Consider the following 22,502-nt stretch of genomic DNA (forward strand, 5'->3'; position numbering starts at 1 on the left):
AACGGGTGGGAAAAGCCCGTACGAGGGAGATCCCACAGCCACATACCATATGCGCTGCTGGTGCACGTCTAGATAGCCACAGCAGAGATGAAGACTTTGGGGTTTGAATTTTGGTTCAAATCTACTTCCCAGGAGCCTTTCTGGAGAGCTGCCATCCTCTGGGACACGACGGTGCCCAGGACCTTCTAGCATGTCCTTTAAACATTTCTGCCTGTACTAGGATGTGATGGGTTTTAAAGTTCTGCATTCTCAGACTTTTACGTTATAACACATTAGGGTGGGGCTTAAATAAATAATAGCTCAAAGGCAGGTTCAAAGTGAATCATGATTTGAGGGCAGGACTAGAGAGTGACTAACTGTTCAGAGCAGTGACCTCTCTGGAAGTGAAGTGAGGATACTGGAGACGCATGGAATCTCAGAGGAGAAGCATCACTTAGGATGAGGGTGAGCTGTGAAGGATTTCAAAGTAGGATTTAATCCTCGGAGCAGTCCTAATTCTGACCCTGATTTTGTTGACCAGGCCAGTTTCCACAGCCTGCCTCCGAACTCGTTTTTTACCCAGTTGCAGACCAACTGCTTTCAGTGGGGCAGCTGGTGATCAAAATATTTGCACTAAGTGAAACTTAATTGAAAGATGTTGTGTTATCAAAGCCAGAACATGTTGTGGAGATGTATTGGTTTGAAGGCTCATCCGTCAGAGCTCTTAGAGGGAGAGATTCCTCTGATTAAAGCCTTTGCTCTGTGTTTAAAGCAAATAAATGAGAAGTGCCTCACCTTGCTGCTGGTTTAGCACAGCTGGGCAAATGCTGCATAAAAATTATTCTGCAAATCATTTGCCTATCTCTATGTGCGAAGGATTTTTCATTTAAATATATTTACATTAATTAGTGTATTCCCTATGGTTTTGGTGCTTGCATTAGGCTCATTTTCATTTTGGCAGGACCAACTGCTACGTTTTTTTGAGGGGGGGATACTGTGTTGTAGAGCTACACTGACTTCTTCCACAGGGCTTACTCTTTATCCTGTGTTTTCTGAAGCAAACAGACTTCTGTCGATTAAAAGTTGCCAGAGTTTTTCTCATTATGGGTGTCTTGGAACAGTCATCTCGGGGCATAAAGTTATTTGAATTTTCCAAAGCCTGTTCTCCTACTCAGGTAAAACCCCAGCTGGATTTGCCTAAATGATGACTGTGTAGCCTGACTCAAATTTAAATTAAATTTAAATTGCTGCTTCATACGATTAATAAAATCCCATGTTTAATTGCATTGCTTTCTTGTTAAATGACAAATGCTCTTCCCTCTCAGGTTTTTTTTTTTTTTTGCTGAAGATTGAGAATATAATCCAGGCATGTTTAATCCGAATGTCCAGCACCTCCTTACGGTTCGCTCCCAAACCCTGCAGGAGTAGGGATGTGTCTGCCTGCTCCCTGCCTGCCCTGGCAGGGGTGAGTGGCTGGGGAGGCTCTCTGGTTTGTGGGCTCTCTTTACGTAGTCGTTTGGCTTCCTTTGGCAGTCAAGGCTTCATCAGTGTGGTTTGCATGGGTGTGACTGACAGAAGATTTTGGTCTGAGATCTGCAGCCTTCTGGAGCACTATCTGCTCTCGAGGCCACAGATGTTGTCAGCTGCATCAGGTCTTTCTTTAATCAACTTTATGTCAACAAACAAGCTGCTGTAGGTTTTAATTTTGCTGTTGCTTCCTAGTCTTCAGCTCAGGCTGGTACTTACCGTCTCTTCTTCCTGATTTTCCTTTTGCAGTTAACACGAAAAACATTTTTCTACCTGGTAAAACTCTATAAAAATGATTTTGCAGAACAAGTGTGTTTGCTTGTTTCTAGTTTGATTGATTCGCCTCTTCGAGTGAAGAATAAAAGCAGCGCTGGGATGAAAAACTGGTATGAATGCTCACTGCGCTGCACGCAGCTGCTCTGGGAAAGGTGATGCTAGAGTTACCCCTTGCCTGTAGCTTGCCGTTTGTGTCGTTCTTTCTCCTTACAGTGCAATTTGTTTTATGTTATGAAATGCACCTTTCAACGATGGAGAGAGCGCAGTTCCTGGGGGACTGCTGCTGAGCTTCTGTCTGACAGAGAGCTCTTGCGGTGTGCAGTTTTAACAGGTGAAGGGTTTTGGTGCCAGGCATTTGTTTGCTGCTTACTGGTGAGGAAATTAATACAAAATATAATAAACTGACACGTAGACTCCAGATATAGATGCATGTATTAATTGGCTGGAAGAGACCTATTCTTAGATATGGGAAGAGCATTCTGGATGAAGCAGAAACCGACCTGAGCCTCTTCCAAAGGAACTCAAAGCTTCAGTTCAAGCTGCAGACTGGGCTGTACCCTGCTGCCGCGGTTTTTCCGCCCGAGGAGACACACAATATGTGCTTTGTCACACCACGCAGCATGAAATCTTAAACTCTCTCAGTCCTGGTATTTTATGTCAATTCAAACAAATGTACATCTAAACCAAGGGCTGTTGGGTACCAAACACAATGGTACTGGATATACCGAGACTTGAATCTATCGGCAATAGATGCTGCAGGACTGCCCTGACCGAGGAGGTGGTAAGCAGATTTGGCCCTGCAGGGTATGGCAGGCATTTTCTCCCTGTGCCAACAAAAACTCAGGCGGGCACACCTTATAAACACATGACACATTCATTTTCAGGAAAGTAAACGGGATGGTTTCTCCATGACCTTACCAATTCCTCAGCATCGGGTGGAGGGGGTTTTTCTTCTGCCTTACCAGTTCCCAGCAAGTGAGTAACATGCCTCGAGCCTGCTTTTAAATAAGGAAATTCAGTATCGTTTCTAAGCAGTGCTAATTCACAGTGCTTTCCTTGGGCAGGATCCTATAGGGAGTTTTTCCTTTCCGGCATTTTAATGCAATTTGCATATTTCAAGTCTCATTTGTCTGGAAATGAGCTGGAAATGTACCGGTGATAACACTCCTGCTTCAGGTTCCACTTCATCACTTTTTAAGCCCTGTGTTGCGTAAATATGTCCCACCCAAGGGAAGTTCTGCTACTTTCAGAAATGCTAAACTTTACAGGTAAAATCTGAATATTATTCTGTCTACATCAGATATATGTTATTGCTTTCATGAGCAGCCACATGCTGATTTATGGCAACATGCTATTTATTTATCAACATTTACATTGTGGATTTTTAAATTATTCTAATAACATAAGGCCAACAAGTTGGTCATGATGTTACTCCTTTAAAGTCTTCCTTTGAACATATATATAAATCAACTCTCCTTTGATGTGAAATTGGAGATTTCATAACCGTGTGTTTACTTTTTGGTTTAAAAAATAAGCTGAAGGGAAAACAAAAAAAACCCAAAAAATAAATAGTACTTTGTATCTCATTAAAAATAGTTTCTAGCGCATTAAAAACTATATTGTTTTAGGAAACAAGAACTAGAAAGAGTTGCAAAAGCATTTGATTTTTTTAATGACGGATAGTTGACTACAACCATGCCACTTTTCTTCAGGCACTGAAATGTGCCTGCAGACTTTCTCCTTTAGTACTGATTAGTGTGAAATGGGATGATTTTTTTCTTTAAACATTTAAATGAACCTTCCCATCATCCTTCATGTGAGTGCTTAAAAAGGAAAATCGATAGAAATTATGAGGTAACAAGGACAGCTGCAAATGTGTTTGACACAGTCCTTTCTGTAAGTGATATAACATCAGGAAAGCACAGATAAACGATCAGATGACTGCTAAATGAAAGAATTTTAACTCTTTTGACTTGCAAACTTTTTAAGAAACAACAAAAGAAATGCTCCAGCACTCCAGAGTCAGCAGGTTTTCCAAATGTAGTTTGGGGAAAAAACAGAGTAATGAAAAATTACCTTCAGAGAGTAAAAAGGTGCTCGTGTGCCAGAGCTCTGCTTCCCTGCCCGTCTCAGGAGTGAGCAGGGGGTGTCCAGGTTTGGTACCAACCGCTGTCGCGGGGCACCCGGGATCGTACCCTGTGAGCCTCGCTCTGCCTGAGTAAAATCCTAACTCCTGGAGTTTTGTCTGCCTAAGGGTTAGGTGTCTCTGTGCAATACAGGAACAAGGTATCCATGTCAGGAAGGGAGAGCTAGGTGTTTACAAATACTTCTTCTAGCTTCTCAAACACAGGCAATGAGATTAATCTCATTTTTTTAAAAATCTGCAGTAGCGCATGAGTGTCACATCCATTCCCTTCGAGCGACCAGAGGTCCAGACAAAAGCATTACACATTTGCTGTTTGACCTGGTTGCCGTATACATGCATGAGTAATTTCCCTCCTGCGTGTAAATAATTTCCGGCTGGACTCTCGTTCCCGCTCTGTCACACGGGCAGGTGAGTGTCAGCTCTTCCTAGCTCCTGGTGCTGGGCGTCCAATTATTCCCAGGAGAAGAGCTGTTGAAATGAATGGAGTTACACCAAAGTTTAATTGCACCTCTGGAACTGAAGTGATTTACCTGGGCAATTAAGCTGAGAAGGATTCAGCCCAGCTGCCTTTGCGTGGAAATCAAAGGTGAAAGTAACCCTCGTACCACAAATCCTTTTGGTCTAAGGATTTCTAGGAGCGGTGGAGGAGCGGGGGATGTAATGTTTGCGTCAGAAGGGTGGGTCGCCGGGAATAGAGTTTATAAACATTTTTACACACTGGAGATCTGCACTGAGATTCCTCCATCAAAGTGCGGGGTGGGACCCCACTCTCCCTAGGTACTTGGGGCTGGAACCCCGCAGCATCTTAAGCAGCTCTTTTATCTTGAAATTGCCCTCAGCTCCTGCAAATGACTAAAACTTTTTTAAGCAGCCTCTTTGCATAAGGACTCTTGGCCTCAGGGAACCCCAGCTGGTATAAATCGACTTCAAAGGACTTACATCAGCAGCAGATACATCCTCCTGTCTTTATTCTCCCTGTAAAGCACCATGAACACCTCTGATGCCGTATTCCAAAGGGGAATAGGAGCAGGAATAACAACAGGACTATCACTGGAGCTGTTGTGGGGACGGAAAGGCCAAGAACTGTGTGTGCCTCTGCGTGGCTCTCCCTAACCTTCCTAAGAGAGTTGTTTCTTCCATAAAAAGCCAGAAAGGTGGGATTTTCCACGCTAAAGCACCAGGGAGATTTCCCACATGTGGCTGGATGCTGCCCTGGACTCCACCCCTTATTGCACATGGTGGCCCTGGAGCCAGCGCACTCCCAGTGTGCTTGGGCTCCTAAATCTGGCAAATCCTATCATAAATTAGGCTGAATTTTCTTCCTCTGCTCAAAAATGAAGGCAAGCAAACTTCACCTGCAGAGTGTTTGGTTAGGGTGGGGTGAAGGACCAGCTGCCGAGCGGTCGAAGGAGCTGCCATGCACTCGGTGCCGATGGCACTGCCCTCCTGCGTGCCCGCAGAGGTTCCCGTGGTCGTGTCCTTGCAGAGCCTTGCACGGGGGCCAGCACTCAGCCCCACGCTGCAGCTGAAGAAGTAAAAGCAAATAGTGCAACTGCCGGTGCAGAGAAAATGTGAGCAGTGAGGGTGCGGTGTGGGCAGCCAAGAGGGGAACCGTGAGTGAACTTTCCCAATGGTAATCAAGGAAATTACCGCATGCACGCACAACTGGAAAGCTGGAAAGAAACTGCGGTTCCCTCTACCAGAGAATACATGAAAAAGGGTCACTGCTGGTAATCAAAGAGTGGTTCAATTTCTGGGAGACTTAATTTGGTTCAGATGACTTCTGCAGTTACTTCAGAGCACGCGAAACAGGAAAACTCCACGCGATGCGATGGCTTTTTCTCACACAACCCTCCAGATGGTTTTAGACCTCTGTGACTTGCTGGGAAGGTCAGCTGTACCGCCATGTGTATCTGGTTATTAAAAATTTCAGTTGGGGGTTCATCTTATTTACGTTGTCTGCACTCTTTTCCTTAGTTGCATGTGTCAATTACATGGTCCCGTGATCGGAGTTTGGGGTAGAGGGAAAGGAGCCCCAAGCCCGTTTCCTGATTTTGCTTCTTTTTAAGGGAAAAACCCCCTCGAGTCAGGGTGGGCATCCCCTCCCATGTACATCCTCGTGTGTGCGCACGCATATTCTTACATGTGTCTCAGTTCCCATCTGTACAGCGAGGTTATCAGTGCTTATTTCCTTTGTAAAAGGCACTGAGATGATTATTAATTATGAAAATAACAGCACACGTCCACATGTTGCTGATAGGCATTATCGTAATTGCCGAGCTGAGGGCCATGCTGCACTCATGCACGAGCTCTTTAAAGCAGCAACACTTCTGTTTGCTTAATGGCAGAGCAGTTGGTATTTTCTCATTGCTAGCGTGCAATCTGTTTGTTTTACCCTTTGCTGTCAAATCGATTTAACGAAGGGATCGTTACAGAGGTTTGCACATGACATCAGTCATGCTTTCTCCCCGCGGGCGCTGCAGGCAAATGGCAAAGCAGTTCAGAGGAAGCAGTGTCGCTCCAGAGCATCCTGACATCAAGGGAAGCTCAGGAAAAATCCCAAATACCCCCCACGAGCAGTGAAGACATTGTGATTACTGAGTGCACCATCAGCAAGCCTTGGTCCGTGCTGAACTGTGTTGTTTTTAAAAGGGTATCATGTTATTAAGTAAATCCTGCTTAGGTGCCAGCATCATTCAGATGGTAAATTGCAATAAACTTTGCAAAGCATGTGGGTATTCTCATAGCACTGTGGGTGTCTCGGCTGGGTTTGGCACCAATAGTCCTTTCAGCAGTGCTGTAATACTGCTGTCTGCGTTTATAAAAGGTTTCTGATTAAAAGTCTGGAAAAGTGAGCAAGATTAAGGCTGTTGGAGGAGATGAAGGGGACAGATTTCTCGTTAAAGATCAGATATGAGAATCTCAAGGTCTTTTATTGGTACTCATTTCTGCTGTACATGGCTTGGGTGACCTTGTGGAGGCCATTTAATTGCTTTGTGCCTCTGTGAAAAGGCAGCAGCTACCCTTTGTACTTTATGAAGCCAGTTGTGAGGTAGAGGCATTTTTTTCAAATGTTTGTCCACCACTTGCGATTATTTGTCTGAAAGGCGTGATTGTATAGAAAACCTGACTGATTCAACGTTGCTTAAGAGTTGTTTGTGTGATCATCTGATTATGGTGTTTTCCTTGTAAAGTTAAAGGCCTTGATCCAGAGAAATGTTTCAGCACGTGCTTCGCTGTAAGTCTGTGGGAGTGCTCACGTGTTGGTGGCTGGTGCTTGTGACCGGCAAAAATACGTCACTGTGAGGAATGATAGGGTCAGAGCTCTCCTCTCCTCCCACGGGCTTTCTCTTACTTGCTTTTCGTTTTTGCTGCCACTCGTTCTCCATCACTAAGGTTTCTCTTAGGAGTTTCAAAAAGGCTTTTGTCCGTCTTGGTTGGCATGAAGTTTAATGGAGACCCTGTGAGCCAAAGCCCTTGCCCATGACCCAGCACTGTGGGATGCCCTCCTGGGCAGCCAGCATCTTTCACATCCCACTCCTGCCCGTATCCCATGAGATGGCATCCTTCACATCCTGCTCCTGCCCGTATCCCATGAGATGGCATCCTTCACATCCTGGTCCTGCCCGTATCCAATGAGACAGTATTTAAACTGGTTGAGTAACCCACAAAGTGAAGCCTCGCTATGTGACGTTTGCACTGGCAGGGCAAGGCAGGTTGCTGCAAGAAAAGACAGCAGAGGTGGTGGTGGCAGAGGCCGAGCAGATAGTACCCCATCTTTGGTCTGCGCAGATAGCCACGTGGTAAAAGGGAGGTGGCATCCGCTTTCCACCTCTGATAATCATGAATTTAAGGAGAGAAGAAGGTGGGTTCACAACTTCATTTGCTCTATATGGTTCTTATGGCCGAAAGGCTGAGCGGAAGTCCCATCTGCATGGTGCTGAGCAGCAGCTGGAGTCGTGCCTGGCCAGTGAGGCGTGATTTTCGTGGTGCTCCGTGCTGGTGCGGCAGCCTGGGCGAGCAGGGAGCTGCAGGCTCTGCGTGGGCTGTGTGCAGGCTCTGCATCTCCCTGCCTGTCAGCTCTTGCAGCAGAGGCCGGGGGTGCGATGCAGCACAGCTGCCCCCACTGCCCTGCGTGTCCCACAGGGTGCGAGGAACCCTCGTGACGTCATGCCAAACGAGGCTGATAACGTTTAATCAAGGCAGTCGGAGAAAGGAAATAATTTTAGACCAAAGATTGCACTTTTATTTTAGGAACCCTGGCCGCTGTCGTGCAGTGTATTACAGCCAGCAATCACCAAGGACGTCCTAAAGCAGTATGAGTGCTGCATATCAGTGATGGTTCCTTGCTGTGATCTGTATCGCATACACAGTACAATGTGCTTTGCTTTTGATTTGATGCTAAAAGGACAGCTACAGCTTCCTAATAAAGTGGTTGCATTTCAGTTTAAAATAAAAATTAAGTAATGATTAAATACTGAAATTTGGATTGTGAATATATTCTTGTAAGAAGGAATTTATTAAAATCTTACATTGTGATTGCAGGCTGACATTACAGATTTAAGGCTATTATTAGTTTATACCTTTTACCTGAAAAATATTTCCAGTTTGTAAAGGTACATTTTGTTACATTGCTACATTTTGCTCTTTACGATGTAGGGGAAAAAAATTTATGATCACACTGAAAATGTGAAAAATTATGCTTTTAACAATCCATACGTGAATACTTGCGTTGAAAATCCTCAGTCTCTGTAATGAAGAGAATTAAAAAAAAAAGCAGAAATGGAGAAGAGACTACTGCCTACTTTTGACTTATTTAAATATGCATAGAGCTTCCTCCATTTTAATCTTCCTTTCAAAAAGATGGCTGTGTTACTAAAGCTGGCAACCCCTCAGAAACCAGCATCATTTTTTTGTTGTATAGTTCAGCTGAGCAAGGCTAATGTGGAGTGGGGACCCCCTTCAGCCAACTAAGCAACCAGGACGATTCATAATTCATAAGTGCTTCCAGCCATCCAGCTGAATGCGTTTGGATTAGTTCTCGTTTCTTCGTGCAATCCCTGATTTCATTATTCTCTCCTGCGAGCAAATACACCCGCGTTCAGCCCTCTGCAAAGATGCTATGCCAAGGTTGGCTTTGTCTGGGATTAGCAACTGCCGGGCTTTGGGAGATCTCTGGCTTTGATGAACGCTGATTTTTTTTATTGACTGGGGAAGGGGGGTGTCCGTGTGCCCGAGGAGCTCTCCTGTCTGACCGGCGATTTCTCCGTGAGGATTTGTGGACGGTGGCGTGGAGTTTTCCAAAATGCCTGAAGCAAACTATTTGTTATCTGTATCTTGGGGTTATATTAAGGTGGGTTTAAATCCTGAAGGATTATAAATCACTCGGGTTTCGTGCTGTATTGCTAGGATAAAACCTCTATAAGGAAAGCATGCTTTTTAAATGGTTACTTATGTGTACTATATGGCAAGAGATAAACGTATGTGTACTGTGCATGTGGCATACATGTATGTAAATTTTTTTTCCCCTTTGGGAATTCACTGTTGCGGGATAAAATGATGCAGCAATGAAAATGTGTGATTAGAAAATTAGGAGGACCATAGCATATATATCTGGGTGAACAAATGCTTGAATCCTACATTTTACTGCAATGATCCCGGCAGATCTTCAGATTTACGGCGTATTTCCCCTCTGTTCTGTTCTGAACATATGCAATTGTCTTTTACTTGCATAATTAAAAATGGAGCAAATCTATAAAATTCAGAACAAAAGAAGGTTATAGGAGGTGGAATTGAAAACCAATACAAGAATTTGATCTTTCAGAGAGATTACCTGAAACGTTATCTTCTCATTTGTGGCAGTGAAAACTAATATGCATCTTTGGAGGAAATTAATTTTGTAGTTTAGTGTACTGAAAAGAAATATCTGGTCATGATGATGCTGAACAGTATCTAATTGAAACCATATGTCAGTGACTCTGTTCCAAATATCTCCAGAATTTTGCTTTTAACATCTTGTTTGTGGACTTGCTTGTGATACAGTTAGAGCTGTGTTAATTTGGAAAAGCATTCAGAAAAATGCCATCTTTGTGTATGTGCTCTTCCCCTCCCAGTTCAAGAGGATGCTGACCCGGGAGCTGACACACCTCTCCGAGATGAGCCGCTCTGGCAACCAGGTGTCCGAGTACATTTCCAACACTTTCCTGGGTAAGGTGTCGCATCCCAAGCTTTCGGGTGACTCAGAGATAACCATTAATGTCAGCCTAATACCCACCAGTCAATGCTTGTGCCCAGTTTTCCTTTGGGGCAGAGCATTATTTAAATGTTCTGATTTTTCACTTTCAAAATGGATATGGGGAGGTAAATAATACAGTGTTTGAATAAGTCTATCCACAGAAGAATTCCTTCTCCAAATCAAAAGATTTTTCTGTTCACATTGAATTAAGTTATTGGTAGCTGCGTTATGCAATGTTTGATTTTTGTGTTGACCTTACAGAAAGGACAAAGTCACACAAGCCCAACTGCATACTCTCATCTTTGCAACTGCTGCCTCTTACAGCTGCATCTTCACCTGTCAGAAACAGGGGTTCAGAGAAGTGGGTTCAGCCCAGACATTTTATATATTACTTTGTGTATATTTGCTCATTTTGCACTGGAAGTCAGAATAAAGAGTAAAGAGAATATTTTGCATGGGATTAGTTTTGTTGGAGCTCATAGGACTACTGACATGAATTAATCTTCTGTGTTTACAAATTGTTCTGTGTTACAATTTGTTACGAAAAATAGAATTCTCTGTGTTTTCAAGCAGCTTAGAATTTGTGACAATTTGCATATAAAACAAAGCTTAGCATAGGACCCCCATATGCATATCTCTGAGTCCAACAGCTTCAAATGGTGAGTGTATGTGGGATGCCGGAGCTCGGACTCCTGCCCTGCGGTTAAGATGGCCCAGAATGCATTCACTGTGTGACAAACAATTATTTCCATTAAGGGATTTTAAAGTGATTTCAATAGCCAGTTGCAACTGGAACTACTGCGTGCATTTAGGACACATCACATCATTAATAATCCATGTAAGTCTGTAGCTGCTTTGTGGGAATCCACTGGCCTTGTCTTATCGCTCAGCTTAATCGTGACATCCAGAACATGAATTCATACAGGGAATGGAAGCAAGGCTGCCTAGCTGCCAGCCAGCAGGCCACTTCGTCAGCTGGAGAGCCTGGAGCGTACACAGCGCGCTGGGGAGCATGACCACCGTGGCATTTTCAGGAGTTTGTTGTTTATCAGCTCTTGCCAGTAGGCATATGTCTCTGGAGCAGGATGTGCTGCAGCAGAAATGCCCAATGTGGCTTGATACTGCGGACTAATACAAAACTAATAAACCACACATACACTCAAGTTAGTGGAGTCTGCATCTCAGCAGGGGCTAATTAGCTGAAGCCGCTGCTGGTACTAATGGGGCTGTATTATTCCCCGTACTCTGGCTGGGTCAGGTAACTGCATTTCCCTTTGCAGTTCTTGACAATGGTCTTATTCATGCCTATTCTGCTTCTTCTCACATATTCTGTAATGGTGACGCCCTCGCTGTTTTATGGCGGTATGAAGGCCACTGAACCACTTAGGGCCGTGTTAATGCTGAGTGGTGCAGGCTCTCCAGATTGGGCCAGATTGCAACTTGATTGCTCATATTAAAAAGAAACGAGTAAAGCTTTTAGAAGGATCTTAAAGCTTTTTTAGGAAGTCACGCTGTTACATTTTTATGAATTACTTTCCCCCCCCCTAAAATTTGGTTTAAAATTAAATGAACACACAAAATAACAGGAGTCTACAACTGAGGAAGTTGAACAAACAAAAAAAGAAATATGTGGATAGACATTCATTTATCTCCAAACAGCATTTGTTAGATGGAGATAACTTGTAGATGTTAAAACCAGATCACGTGGCTTCATTCAGTCTCTTGACTTTATTAAATGAGCTGAGGAAGGCACCAAGAAGTGATGTCCTCTGCAGAGGGGCCAATCCTGCAGTCACCATTTGGTCTGTGAGAGCAAGGACGCCAGCTTTAGATCCATATGAAGGACAAAGATGAAAAACGGTGGTTTTATTGTTGGCCACATCACGTAAACGGGAAAGATGATAACGATGGCCTTTCAGCTCATGCCCTTTCCTAAGGGGCGAGGGGTGTTGCTGCTGCCACCACTGTGGGGACGTATGATTTAACAAATTAGAGATTTCTGTTCAAGAATGTCCATTTTACGCTGCCTTAGTGTTAGTCATTGCTAAGGAGATTATATAGAGGAAAGTCCTTCTGTTGTTCAGCAAAAACACACAAGGGAAACACCCATTGATGTCAGCTTGACTGTTGCTGTGAATAATGGCTTCCTTCTTAATTGCAGTATTGCAGACACTGGTAGTTCTTATTTCAGAGATTTTTAATTAAGCCAAGGCAAAAGTAACTAATGCCTAGATGCCTAGTCCCTCCAGAGGTCCTCAGAGACGCAAAGGTACAAAGAGATTATAGTAGCCTTTTCTAAAAGTTCATGAAAAAATGGTTAGTATGAAAGTAATGAGCCACTGTATCTCCATTTTAATGCAGCAAATAAATCAGTTTTAAATGCAGTAGGCAGCATGTGTGGATAGATTTATTTATCAAACACATCTCCACAGCCAAGTTTGTGCCCCACTAAGTGCCTGCTTAATGTGCACTAATACTGTTACTATCTCTGAGCATGACAATAGAAATATGGCCTGTGCATTGTATGTTATTCTATACATATTTGGAAAAGGCAAACCTGTAATAAATCAGTGACACCAATTTGTTATTGGGTTGGTGTTTTAAGAGCAGGGGGCATGGAGATGGGCTTGGCCCCAATAAGTATCAATAGAGTGAATGTGAAAATATATGCTTATGTACTTTATTGAGGAAAATGTGTTTTTTTAATATATATTTTATTTTCCATAGATAATAAAAATTAATTGAGATCTAGCATAAGCAGAATCTGGTGCCCTTCAGGCATGGAGAGCTAGCTCCTGGACATGTGCTGTGTCCCCAAGCGATGCAGCTTGAAAAAGGCTACGATGAAAGCAGCCTGGCGCTTCGTGTCCCAGCAGGGCTCAGTGGGAAGGTTCAGTCTTGCAGAGGGCAAACAGAGGTTATGTGACTGTTTTGCTTTGATTTTGGTTCAGTTCGGTCCCAAAATTAGAGAAGGCCCCCAGCAGAAACACATGGGTTCGAACTGGTGTGCAGAGCCATGTAATCAGCAAAGCTAAGGGTTGATTTTGGGGAGTGTGATGGGTGCTTGCACTGCAAACAATGTTGACTCATTTCATCTTCATTTGTTACAGACAAGCAGAATGATGTGGAGATTCCTTCTCCCACCCAGAAGGACAGAGAGAAGAAGAAAAAACAGCAGCTCATGACACAGATTAGTGGAGTGAAAAAATTAATGCATAGTTCAAGCTTAAATAACACCAGCATTTCACGATTTGGTGTGAAAACAGAAAAGGAAGACCATCTAGCCAAGGTACGACAGATTATTGCAGTTCTGGGAGAATTGGTATTATCTGGAAGCCGGGGATGGTCTGGCTGGATAGACTGCCTCCTCCTTGTAAAACTGGAATCGGTATCCCTGAAGTGATGTGGCCATTACAAATGTAATTAATTTGTAAATTACAATTACAAATTGTAATTAATGGTACCAGGGCCTAACAGCATATTCTGTGTTCATAAATTCCTTGAGAATATTCCTAAAATAATTTAAAAAGTGTGATGAAGGCTGAGGAGAGCAATTATCAAACACAAGAATGTATAACAACGCTATGTCCAGCAAACTGGCTATGGGGCCTTTGTCTCTGCCAGGGCATTTCTTCTTGCTACCTGGAAACGCACATCACAAATAACTCCCCTGCCACACAGAGGGGTGTCATCTCCTTGTACAAGTGCTTTGGCATCAGCCCTTCACAGTTACTCTGTGTTCGTGTGCTTTATTAAGTATGCATGTTCATGCACTTACATAATTACCATAATGAAGATTGAATTTGCATCCTTTGAAACTTTTGGAAAATGCAAAAGACATGGTGCAAGTGATAAATGCAGAATTGTCTTGAAAAATATTGTAACCGTTCTCTTTTTGTCCTTTCAAAAGGAACTGGAAGATCTGAATAAGTGGGGTCTCAACATATTTAATGTTGCAAGGTATTCCCACAACAGGCCGCTCACCTGCATTATGTACGCTATATTTCAGGTTCGTGATTTTCTGATCAAATTTGCTGTTCTTTTACAACACTATTTTAATTTCTAATTGCTTTCTGTTCTGTTGCCTTCTACAGTATATTTGATTTATGCTTGTACCATTTATTATACAGGAGCGAGATCTGCTAAAAACATTCAAGATCTCATCAGACACTTTTGTAACGTACATGATGACGCTAGAAGACCACTACCATTCGGACGTGGCTTACCACAACAGCCTCCATGCTGCTGATGTTGCCCAGTCCACGCATGTTCTGCTCTCTACGCCTGCACTGGATGTGAGTTACCTAATTTGAGCTAAGTGCTTTGTGTTGGGCAGTCGTCGTGTTTAAAGGTGGGATGGCGGCTTAAAAGAACCACATTGCCTATGTGAACATAGGAGAAAAACCTTAAGCTGAGTCAATCACCAATACCACTCAGACTTGCAAAAAGCAGCGTGCTGCCTGCTCTTCTGAGAGCTCAGTTTACTGCCAGGGAAATTGCCATTAAGAAATTTCAGCAGCAGCTTTGCCTGGAATCTCGTGTTTCATCTTAAAGAGCACATGCTGCTTGTAGACCTTTCTCCTGAGTAAATGTCTTGTCCTCAGAAAACTAATTTGTTTCTCTAAATCAGCCTCCAAAACTGTTGAGAGATAAAACATAAGGACTTTTCTGACAAATTTCTTTTTTCCCTCCTAGGCCGTCTTCACTGATTTAGAAATCCTTGCTGCAATTTTTGCAGCTGCAATTCATGATGTGGATCACCCCGGGGTCTCCAATCAATTTCTTATTAATACAAGTGAGTTTTGTTTCAAGTACAATAATAATTTCATCTTCAAACTTGGAAACTAATGGAAATGCATTTTCCATTACAGCGCGGTCACAAATTATGACTTTCAGACTGCATTGCTTTCTCAAAATATTGTGCAGTAAACTAGTTAGATGTTTTGAAATAAAGCAGTAATTAAAATGAAATTCCTAGCAAAGGACGCTATTGTAGTGCAATTTGCAAAGTGCCCTTGAATCCTGTGAATATTACTACTTGCTAACGCATAATAATTCTTCCAGTCGTGAGTGCAAATTTTATCATTAATGTAAGATAAATAATGGTATTGCTATTGACAACGATAAAGCTAAATATTGTGGTTCATATTGTGTTCTGCAACAGGCTAAGCATGTATCTTGATTCCAAAATATGGGTATTGTTCTTTTTTGGAAAGTGCATTTGCAGGATTCATGCTTTCTGTTGTCAGTGATTCTGAAGCCCGTAACTAAGTCAACCGAGTACTATTTTGTTCATTAGAACCGAGCAAAGGGCTGTTTATATTATATACATATGTGCTCGGATTAGAAAACCGCACGCTCTTGGCACACATGAAGCAAAAAAAGAAAACTTTTCCCAATTTATTGCATACAGATAAACATTTCAGTACCCAGGACAAGCGTTTGCTGTTTGAAATCACACATTTTCACATGCTGGAGTCACACTCTTACGTTGCTTTGCTAGATTCCGAACTAGCCCTGATGTACAACGACGAATCCGTCTTGGAGAACCACCATCTTGCTGTAGGTTTCAAACTGCTTCAAGAGGAGCACTGTGACATCTTCCAGAACCTGACCAAGAAACAGCGTCAGACGCTCAGGAAGATGGTGATCGACATGGTATGAACTATGCACACCCTGCTCCTCCTCTTAAACAAAAAAATGGCTTCTTTGTATGGTTGCCCGTACTGAGATTGTGTTTTCACTTCTGTAAAGGTATTGGCGACAGATATGTCCAAGCATATGAGTCTGTTAGCTGATCTGAAGACTATGGTGGAAACTAAGAAAGTGACCAGTTCAGGAGTCCTCCTTCTGGACAACTACACAGACAGAATACAGGTTCGACAGCCGAGTTTCCTCGATTTTGTGTATTTTGTTCAGGATTGAAGAAACCATGCTCCTCTGTTTACTGTGGCTTTTAAATGGACCATATATAGAAGCTACTGACCTAAATTTTCAGTAACCGTTTTCTTCTGTTCTGCACCAGAAAGAGGTACAAGGTGGTCCCATACCTTTTAGGTAAAGGGGATTATGTTTTTAACACTTAGAGCATGGAACTGCAAACTTGCATACTTCTTCTGAGATGACTCTATAAGGCTGGGGTTTTGACGGCTCCTGAATTTCCTTGCTGCTTTCTTCCGTGTGTTTCTCCTGTTGAAAAAGTATAGCAAGATTGCTATAGCATTGCAAGATTGCAAGAATTTAATTTGTAACTCCATACCTAAAGCAACTCTCACACTGAACTGAAATTAGTGATGTACAGTCTGTTCCCTATATAATCTAATCCTCGATTTACAGAAATGACAAAGCAGTACTGGAACAGGGTTACGTAGTTAGCAGGACAAGATACGTCCTGATCTTCTCTCCACTTTGATGGCCAACTTCTTAAGAACAGACTCGTGGGAAAACTCTCCTTACATTTTTATTTAAGACTGATGATGTTAAAACAGGTCACTCTGTTGCTGTCTAAATCCTTGCGGCCAGTTAGTCAGGCACATTTTTTGTGTGTGTGGAAGGGATATTACTCATTTAATAAAGTAGGAGCATTTAACCATCTGAGAGCCTGGAAATAAATTTTGAATGGTGGAAAGCACCTGCATTCAAAAACAAACCTATATGATGTAATGAACATTGCCACAACTGCACCCTGTGTAAGTATCGAGTTGTCTGAAAAACATACAGCATGTTTTACTTCTGAAGCGGACTGTAGCAGCTAGGCTCATATACGGAGATGTTACAACGTTAATATTTTTATAGGCTGTTGCATAATCAAAGAGTCTTGTGGTTAAATGTTCTGAATTAAGCAAGCAGATACAGCTTGAAACCGTCGTCTTTTTCCATTTGATTTTATGAGTTTTCTGATTAATATAATTGCAGGTTCTCCGAAATATGGTACATTGTGCGGACTTGAGTAATCCCACAAAGTCTCTGGAGCTGTACCGGCAGTGGACGGATAGGATCATGGAGGAGTTCTTCCAGCAGGGAGACAAAGAACGAGAAAGAGGAATGGAAATCAGTCCAATGTGCGACAAACACACAGCATCAGTGGAAAAATCACAGGTAATTGGCCGTGAGCTGCATTTCTGTACTGCCTAAGCTTGTATTTTTAAAGCGGAGACAAAACTCATCTGCTTTCTCTAGCACAATTAGGCAAACAGCCAACTGTTCAGAGGGTTGGTTCTGATTGACCCTGACATCCAGCTGTGCCTGAAGCGCATATAGACTGGCAAGGCTGTTCAGACTCCTTTATGTACCCCTTGGCGTCTCCTCATTTCCAAATGCATGTTCATCTTGCCCTGTTTGCGTCCCAGTTTCCAGAGTGAGTTGGTTTCCTTTTGTTCCCCAGGCTTGAAAAGTGCAATTCTGATCTCCCCTTCTGCCAGGTCTCTTCTGCCTTCATGCCTTCCAGCCTCCTTAATTAGCACCTCCTAAACCTGCTGACATCGTACCCCGTGTTAGACATTTATAGCAATGCCAGCCCCATTGAACTGCAGGGTTAGGAGCTTCTCCCAGCTGAGATCCACTTCAGGACACTGGAAAAGTCTGGATGTCAGTTGTTATTCAGCCTCGTGCAGAACAGTTTTGCCGTGCACGATCTGGCCAGTTAAGTTAGAGGTCTGATGGAGCTGCTGTGTGCCGGGTGAAGTCAAAGAAATATTTATTCATGTCAATACAAACCTTAAAAGGAGCTGGATATGTCTTGGGTTTTGAGATTAACTGGCTCATCCCTAGTTCTGATTCATAGATTAAACAGTTTAAAGGTCAGATTTTGTTCTGACCTGTGTAGCACAGGCTGTAAAATTTCACCCGGTTAGTCTGTAATGAAGCCGGTAATTTATGTTTGCCTAAACATATTCCAATCTTTATACAATGGTGTCTTAGTTGTTGTTTTTAAATGACTCGAGCAAGTCATCATCGAGGTTTTTCAGCTTGAATAAGTAACAAAATTGATGATAATTATTTCCAAATGTCCTCTAGGGCTAAGCCAAGTGGTTTCAAAATTATTCACTCAACCGCATGGTGATTTTGTTGGAGGAATCTGTCTTATTTGTTAACCTAACAAGAAATGAATCCTTTGGCCAGGCTTGGCCAGAAAATGCCCATGTGCTCCGCATGTGAGCTCCAATTAATTTTTTGTTTCACATATGCACTTCACAGAGGTTTCAAAATGGCATTTTTGCTATGTAAAAAGAACAGGAATTGCACGAAATGGCTACCATTGAAATCCCAACCAGTGGCAAAGGAGAAAGGGAGGTGGCATGTCCATTCTGGAGTGAAACGAGGAACTGATGGGAAAATAGTATGCAAGTATTTCAAAGCTCTAGATGGTACCTCTTTACATCAAAATATTTAAGATCAGTGCTCAGCCATCTGGCCAGCTACTCCGTGATTTGGGATGTTTGTTTAAAGAAACAATGACCTGGTTATGAAGTGACCTATCTCTAGCCACTGGTGCTGTATAGCCCTTGAGCATTTTGGGTGGTGGTGAAGCCATCAGCTAACCATACAGAATTTTTTTTCACTTGAAAAGTACTCCGGAACATGCGCGGCAGGAAATTTTCATCACCTTTTTGTTTAAGCTGCCTCAACAGTATGTTACAATTGAATGTTAATGGTTCTATTGACATCCTGTTGTGTCTGAAGGAGGCATGTGTGATTTCCAAAGCAAACATCTGCACGTTGAATCTGGCCCCTTTGAGAGCCATTTTCCTGCTGCACAGAAATGTTGTCCAGCGGAGCGAGGAGAGAAGTGACACATTCTGCCAAGACGGAAGAATTTCAATCCTCTTTATGGCCATTCAGTTTTCTCCATCCTGGACGTACGTCCTCTTAGTCAGACAATTGAAAAATGATTTAGCTCAGAGCTTACGCGCCAACCGGCGGAAGGACCGACAGACTCGGCCGCAACCCTCACTGTTTCCACCGCTGGCACGTCACTCCATGGGAGTCGGGCAACAGCGGTCTGTCCGCCTTCGTGCGGGAGGAGTATTTCTTGGGATGAGCTGACTTGCTTTCTGCACTCATTCCAAAACAAAATGAAAGGAAAGGAAATCTCTACCAGGGCTGGCTCCACAGAGAAACAGGGTGGCTGCTTTGGCAGAGTGGAGGAGAAATGCTGAAATGTTTAAAGATGAACAGTTCAGAATAGGTACAAACTACACACCATAGTAAAATACACCTAAAGGTCAAATTTCAGTCCGTAAAAGCAGTGACATTCAACGTTAGGACGGCTGCTCACCCTGGGAGCACTGTCTCTACCAGGGCTGGCTCCACAGAGAAACAGGGTGGCTGCTTTGGCAGAGTGGAGGAGAAATGCTGAAATGTTTAAAGATGAACAGTTCAGAATAGGTACAAACTACACACCATAGTAAAATACACCTAAAGGTCAAATTTCAGTCCGTAAAAGCAGTGACATTCAACGTTAGGACGGCTGCTCACCCTGGGAGCACTGGCGTTTTCACAGCTGCCAGCCACATGCATACCCTGGGGTAACGGCAGCGTTGCCATAAATGCACCAGCCTTGTCCGCAGTCGTCGGAGAATCCTATCTGAGAGACAGCAAACTTTCTCGATGCTTAGGGTAGAGGCAATGATCATCTAAAATGTCTCTGTGCAGTAACAGCTGGTAAGAGGCATCCCTCGGTGGGATGTGCTGTCTTCAGAGCCATGGCTTTACCCCGACCTCTGCAGGGCAGGGGTTGATCCGCTAGTCAGGAAGGGACATCTACAGGGATATTTAAAATTACGCATGCAGCCAGGGATGGGATTGGCAGCTCCGTTGCTGAGTTTCTAGGTGGCTCCTGCTTTTAGTTAAACTTTCATCCAAGGTTTGATTTTGGACAAGATGTCAACCTAGTCCAATGTTATCGGTGCAGCTTTGGGTATCAGATGGTTATGTCTACAATTGGGCTGTGCTGTTTTGGGGGCTTGCTCTGAGGCGGGTATTTTGCATGTAAAAATCATGTATTAACAGCATTTGAGCTTTTTAGACACCCATCTGCTCCTAGCCATTCCCTTCCCCTAACCGTGCATGTTCCTGTGTTTCTCAGGTGGGATTCATTGACTACATCGTCCATCCGCTCTGGGAGACGTGGGCTGACCTGGTGCAGCCCGATGCCCAGGACATCCTGGACACGCTGGAGGACAACAGGAACTGGTACCAGAGCATGATACCTCAGAGCCCATCTCCTCCGCTGGAGGAGCAGGGCAGGGACTGTCAGAGCCTGATGGAGAAGTTCCAGTTTGAACTGACGCTGGAGGAGGAGGATTCGGATGGACCGGAGAAGGACGGCGAGAGCATCGGCTACTTCAGCAATACAAAGACACTCTGCGTGGCTGACCCAGGGGAAGAGGATTCACAGAGGGAGGCGAACATAGAAATTGTGACAGAAGATACGTCTCCTGTCGACACATAATGTCCTGTACCTGTGTGAGTGGATTTTAAACACTTAATGAGCATGCAAGCAGTCTCACGGACTAGCCTGCAGCCTGGGTCTGAGGCCTGTGTCTAACATTGGCTGAAAGATCTTCCCAGCTACTTGAGATTGGAGTCAGGGTTAAAGATCGTGTAGTGAATGATTGCTCAGGAAATTAACAGGTGATTTACATTGTGGTTTAAGCCTTGTCAGCTAAGAACATCGTGTTGTCCTGGAGCTGGCTTGGGTCGTGACTGAAGAGTAAATGACACACAACTGAGAGATTTTATACTGTTAGTTTTGGAATTTATACCAGTTAGACTGATAGAAACTACTGATTAATAACTCTCCATGTAAAACCTGTCCACCTGACCACCTGTCTGCAGACCTGTGTGCCTTCTTTGTAAACACTTTCATGTCTTTTCAAGAGTCTATTAATTAAATACACGGAGTTTAGTATAAAAGGCGACACAAAGTGTTTCAAAATTGATGGATACTTTTTTGATTCTTCCTGTTACAAGAAGCAGTCTTCCTTTTTTCATGGGCAATACCTGTCACTTTATTGCAGTTAATCACTTTTACAGACTAAATAGAAGGGAAACCCTCTGTTTTGCATTACTGCACCTTTAATCATCTTCTTAATACCCCGGGCGACCCATTTAAAGTCACTTCATGCCATCTCTGTTTGCTTGCTAGGAATAACAGTATTTTTTCCTCAACGGGGTTTTATTTTTGTCGTGCGCAGGATAGAGGGTAGTTTGTTTCCACGGCACAGCGCAGTACATATATAAGTAAGCGTGATAAGGCAGCGTGTGACACGCGTTCCCCCTCGGCAGCTCCTTGGCTCAGTGGAAGTTGCACGCTCAGATATTTGTGTTTCTCTCGCCTGTCGTTCACGTTTCCTAGGTTTAGGTCCACCGTCCTCCTCCTGCACTGCCTTGAGCTCTAACACCTCCATTACTGTTTATAACAGTGTATTTATTATGTAATGTATATACTGTAATGTTTTGTAAGTTATTAATTTATATGAATTAGCATTGCCTGTCGGCGGCGATGTTAATTGTGTAGAAGACTCGGAATAAGAGTTGCCTTTTTTTCTTGTAACCTTTTGTATTGCATAAAATACAAGAACCTGAACATAGCTGAAGAGACAGACGCAACCCAGGAAGGGCATTCGGGTGGCAGCCGCCCACGGGGGGTTCGTCTTCACGGTGAGCCGTGGGGGGCCCGGACCCCAGGGCAGCGGGCGAGCGGTTGGAAGTGCTGAAAACCTAGAGGGGGGAACCGAAAAAAAAAGAAACCCCCGCGAACGGGCCGGCTTTTAAATGTCACGTTCCAATTTCTGAACAACCCAATGTGAATTTCTATGACAAAAATGTGAACTGATGTAATAATTGTGCTGTGAAACTTCTTCTGACAAAGCTTGTCCGGCATCGTGAGCGGTGTCAATCTCAGTTTGTAAAATATGTTTCAAGCTTTTGGTCCAACTTGTGACTAACTAGTTAATGAAAATAGCACAGTTGTGCATGATCAATGGGTTTGTATGTCTGTTGAACACTGCATTGTTCCAGGTGGTTATTTTATTGTTTCCAAAAGTTTCACACAATGTATGTTATAGTATTATATATTGTGTTCAAATGCATTCTTAAGAGATTTTTATATGAAGTGAATAAATGAAAGCATGACCCTGCCTGCGGCTCTTCGTGCTGCTTTTTTTAACAGGTCGGCGTGGGCAGTATCTCGACCGCAGGCGAAGGCAGCTGCGCTCGCTGTGCTCGGCTGGGGGTGCAGTGAAACCGAACCCTCCCGTGGCCAAAACCCAGCGGACACGCGGAGCCCTTGTCTTAGCGACGGGAAGTGAAGGTTTTCTGCGGCCAGAGGGCACG

General features: G+C 43.4%; 1 protein-coding gene across 1 annotated transcript; it reads left to right on the forward strand.

Annotated features, from left to right (window-relative positions):
- The first annotated feature begins 9,170 nt into the window (after positions 1 to 9,170).
- Positions 9,171 to 20,616, forward strand: PDE4B (phosphodiesterase 4B, cAMP-specific). The gene is made up of 10 exons (XM_009581360.1): positions 9,171 to 9,281; positions 10,042 to 10,135; positions 13,274 to 13,452; positions 14,074 to 14,172; positions 14,294 to 14,458; positions 14,859 to 14,958; positions 15,667 to 15,821; positions 15,918 to 16,040; positions 17,079 to 17,261; positions 20,251 to 20,616. Exons 1-10 carry the CDS (start codon positions 9,234 to 9,236, stop codon positions 20,614 to 20,616), a joined length of 1,512 nt encoding a protein of 503 aa, XP_009579655.1. The 5' UTR covers positions 9,171 to 9,233.
- Positions 20,617 to 22,502: the final 1,886 nt, after the last annotated feature.

Source organism: Fulmarus glacialis, unplaced genomic scaffold, assembly GCF_000690835.1.
Source record: "Fulmarus glacialis isolate BGI_N327 unplaced genomic scaffold, ASM69083v1 scaffold43407, whole genome shotgun sequence".
Classification (NCBI taxonomy): domain Eukaryota; kingdom Metazoa; phylum Chordata; class Aves; order Procellariiformes; family Procellariidae; genus Fulmarus; species Fulmarus glacialis.

Excerpts from the sequence above, each read along its gene's own strand:
- PDE4B (XM_009581360.1), top strand. The coding sequence starts at position 9,234 with ATGCCTGAAGCAAACTATTTGTTATCTGTATCTTGGGGTTATATTAAG. Across the intron at positions 14,959-15,666 it reads TCAATTTCTTATTAATACAA|ATTCCGAACTAGCCCTGATG; the intron begins GTGAGTTTTGTT and ends TTGCTTTGCTAG. Across the intron at positions 15,822-15,917 it reads GGAAGATGGTGATCGACATG|GTATTGGCGACAGATATGTC; the intron begins GTATGAACTATG and ends ACTTCTGTAAAG.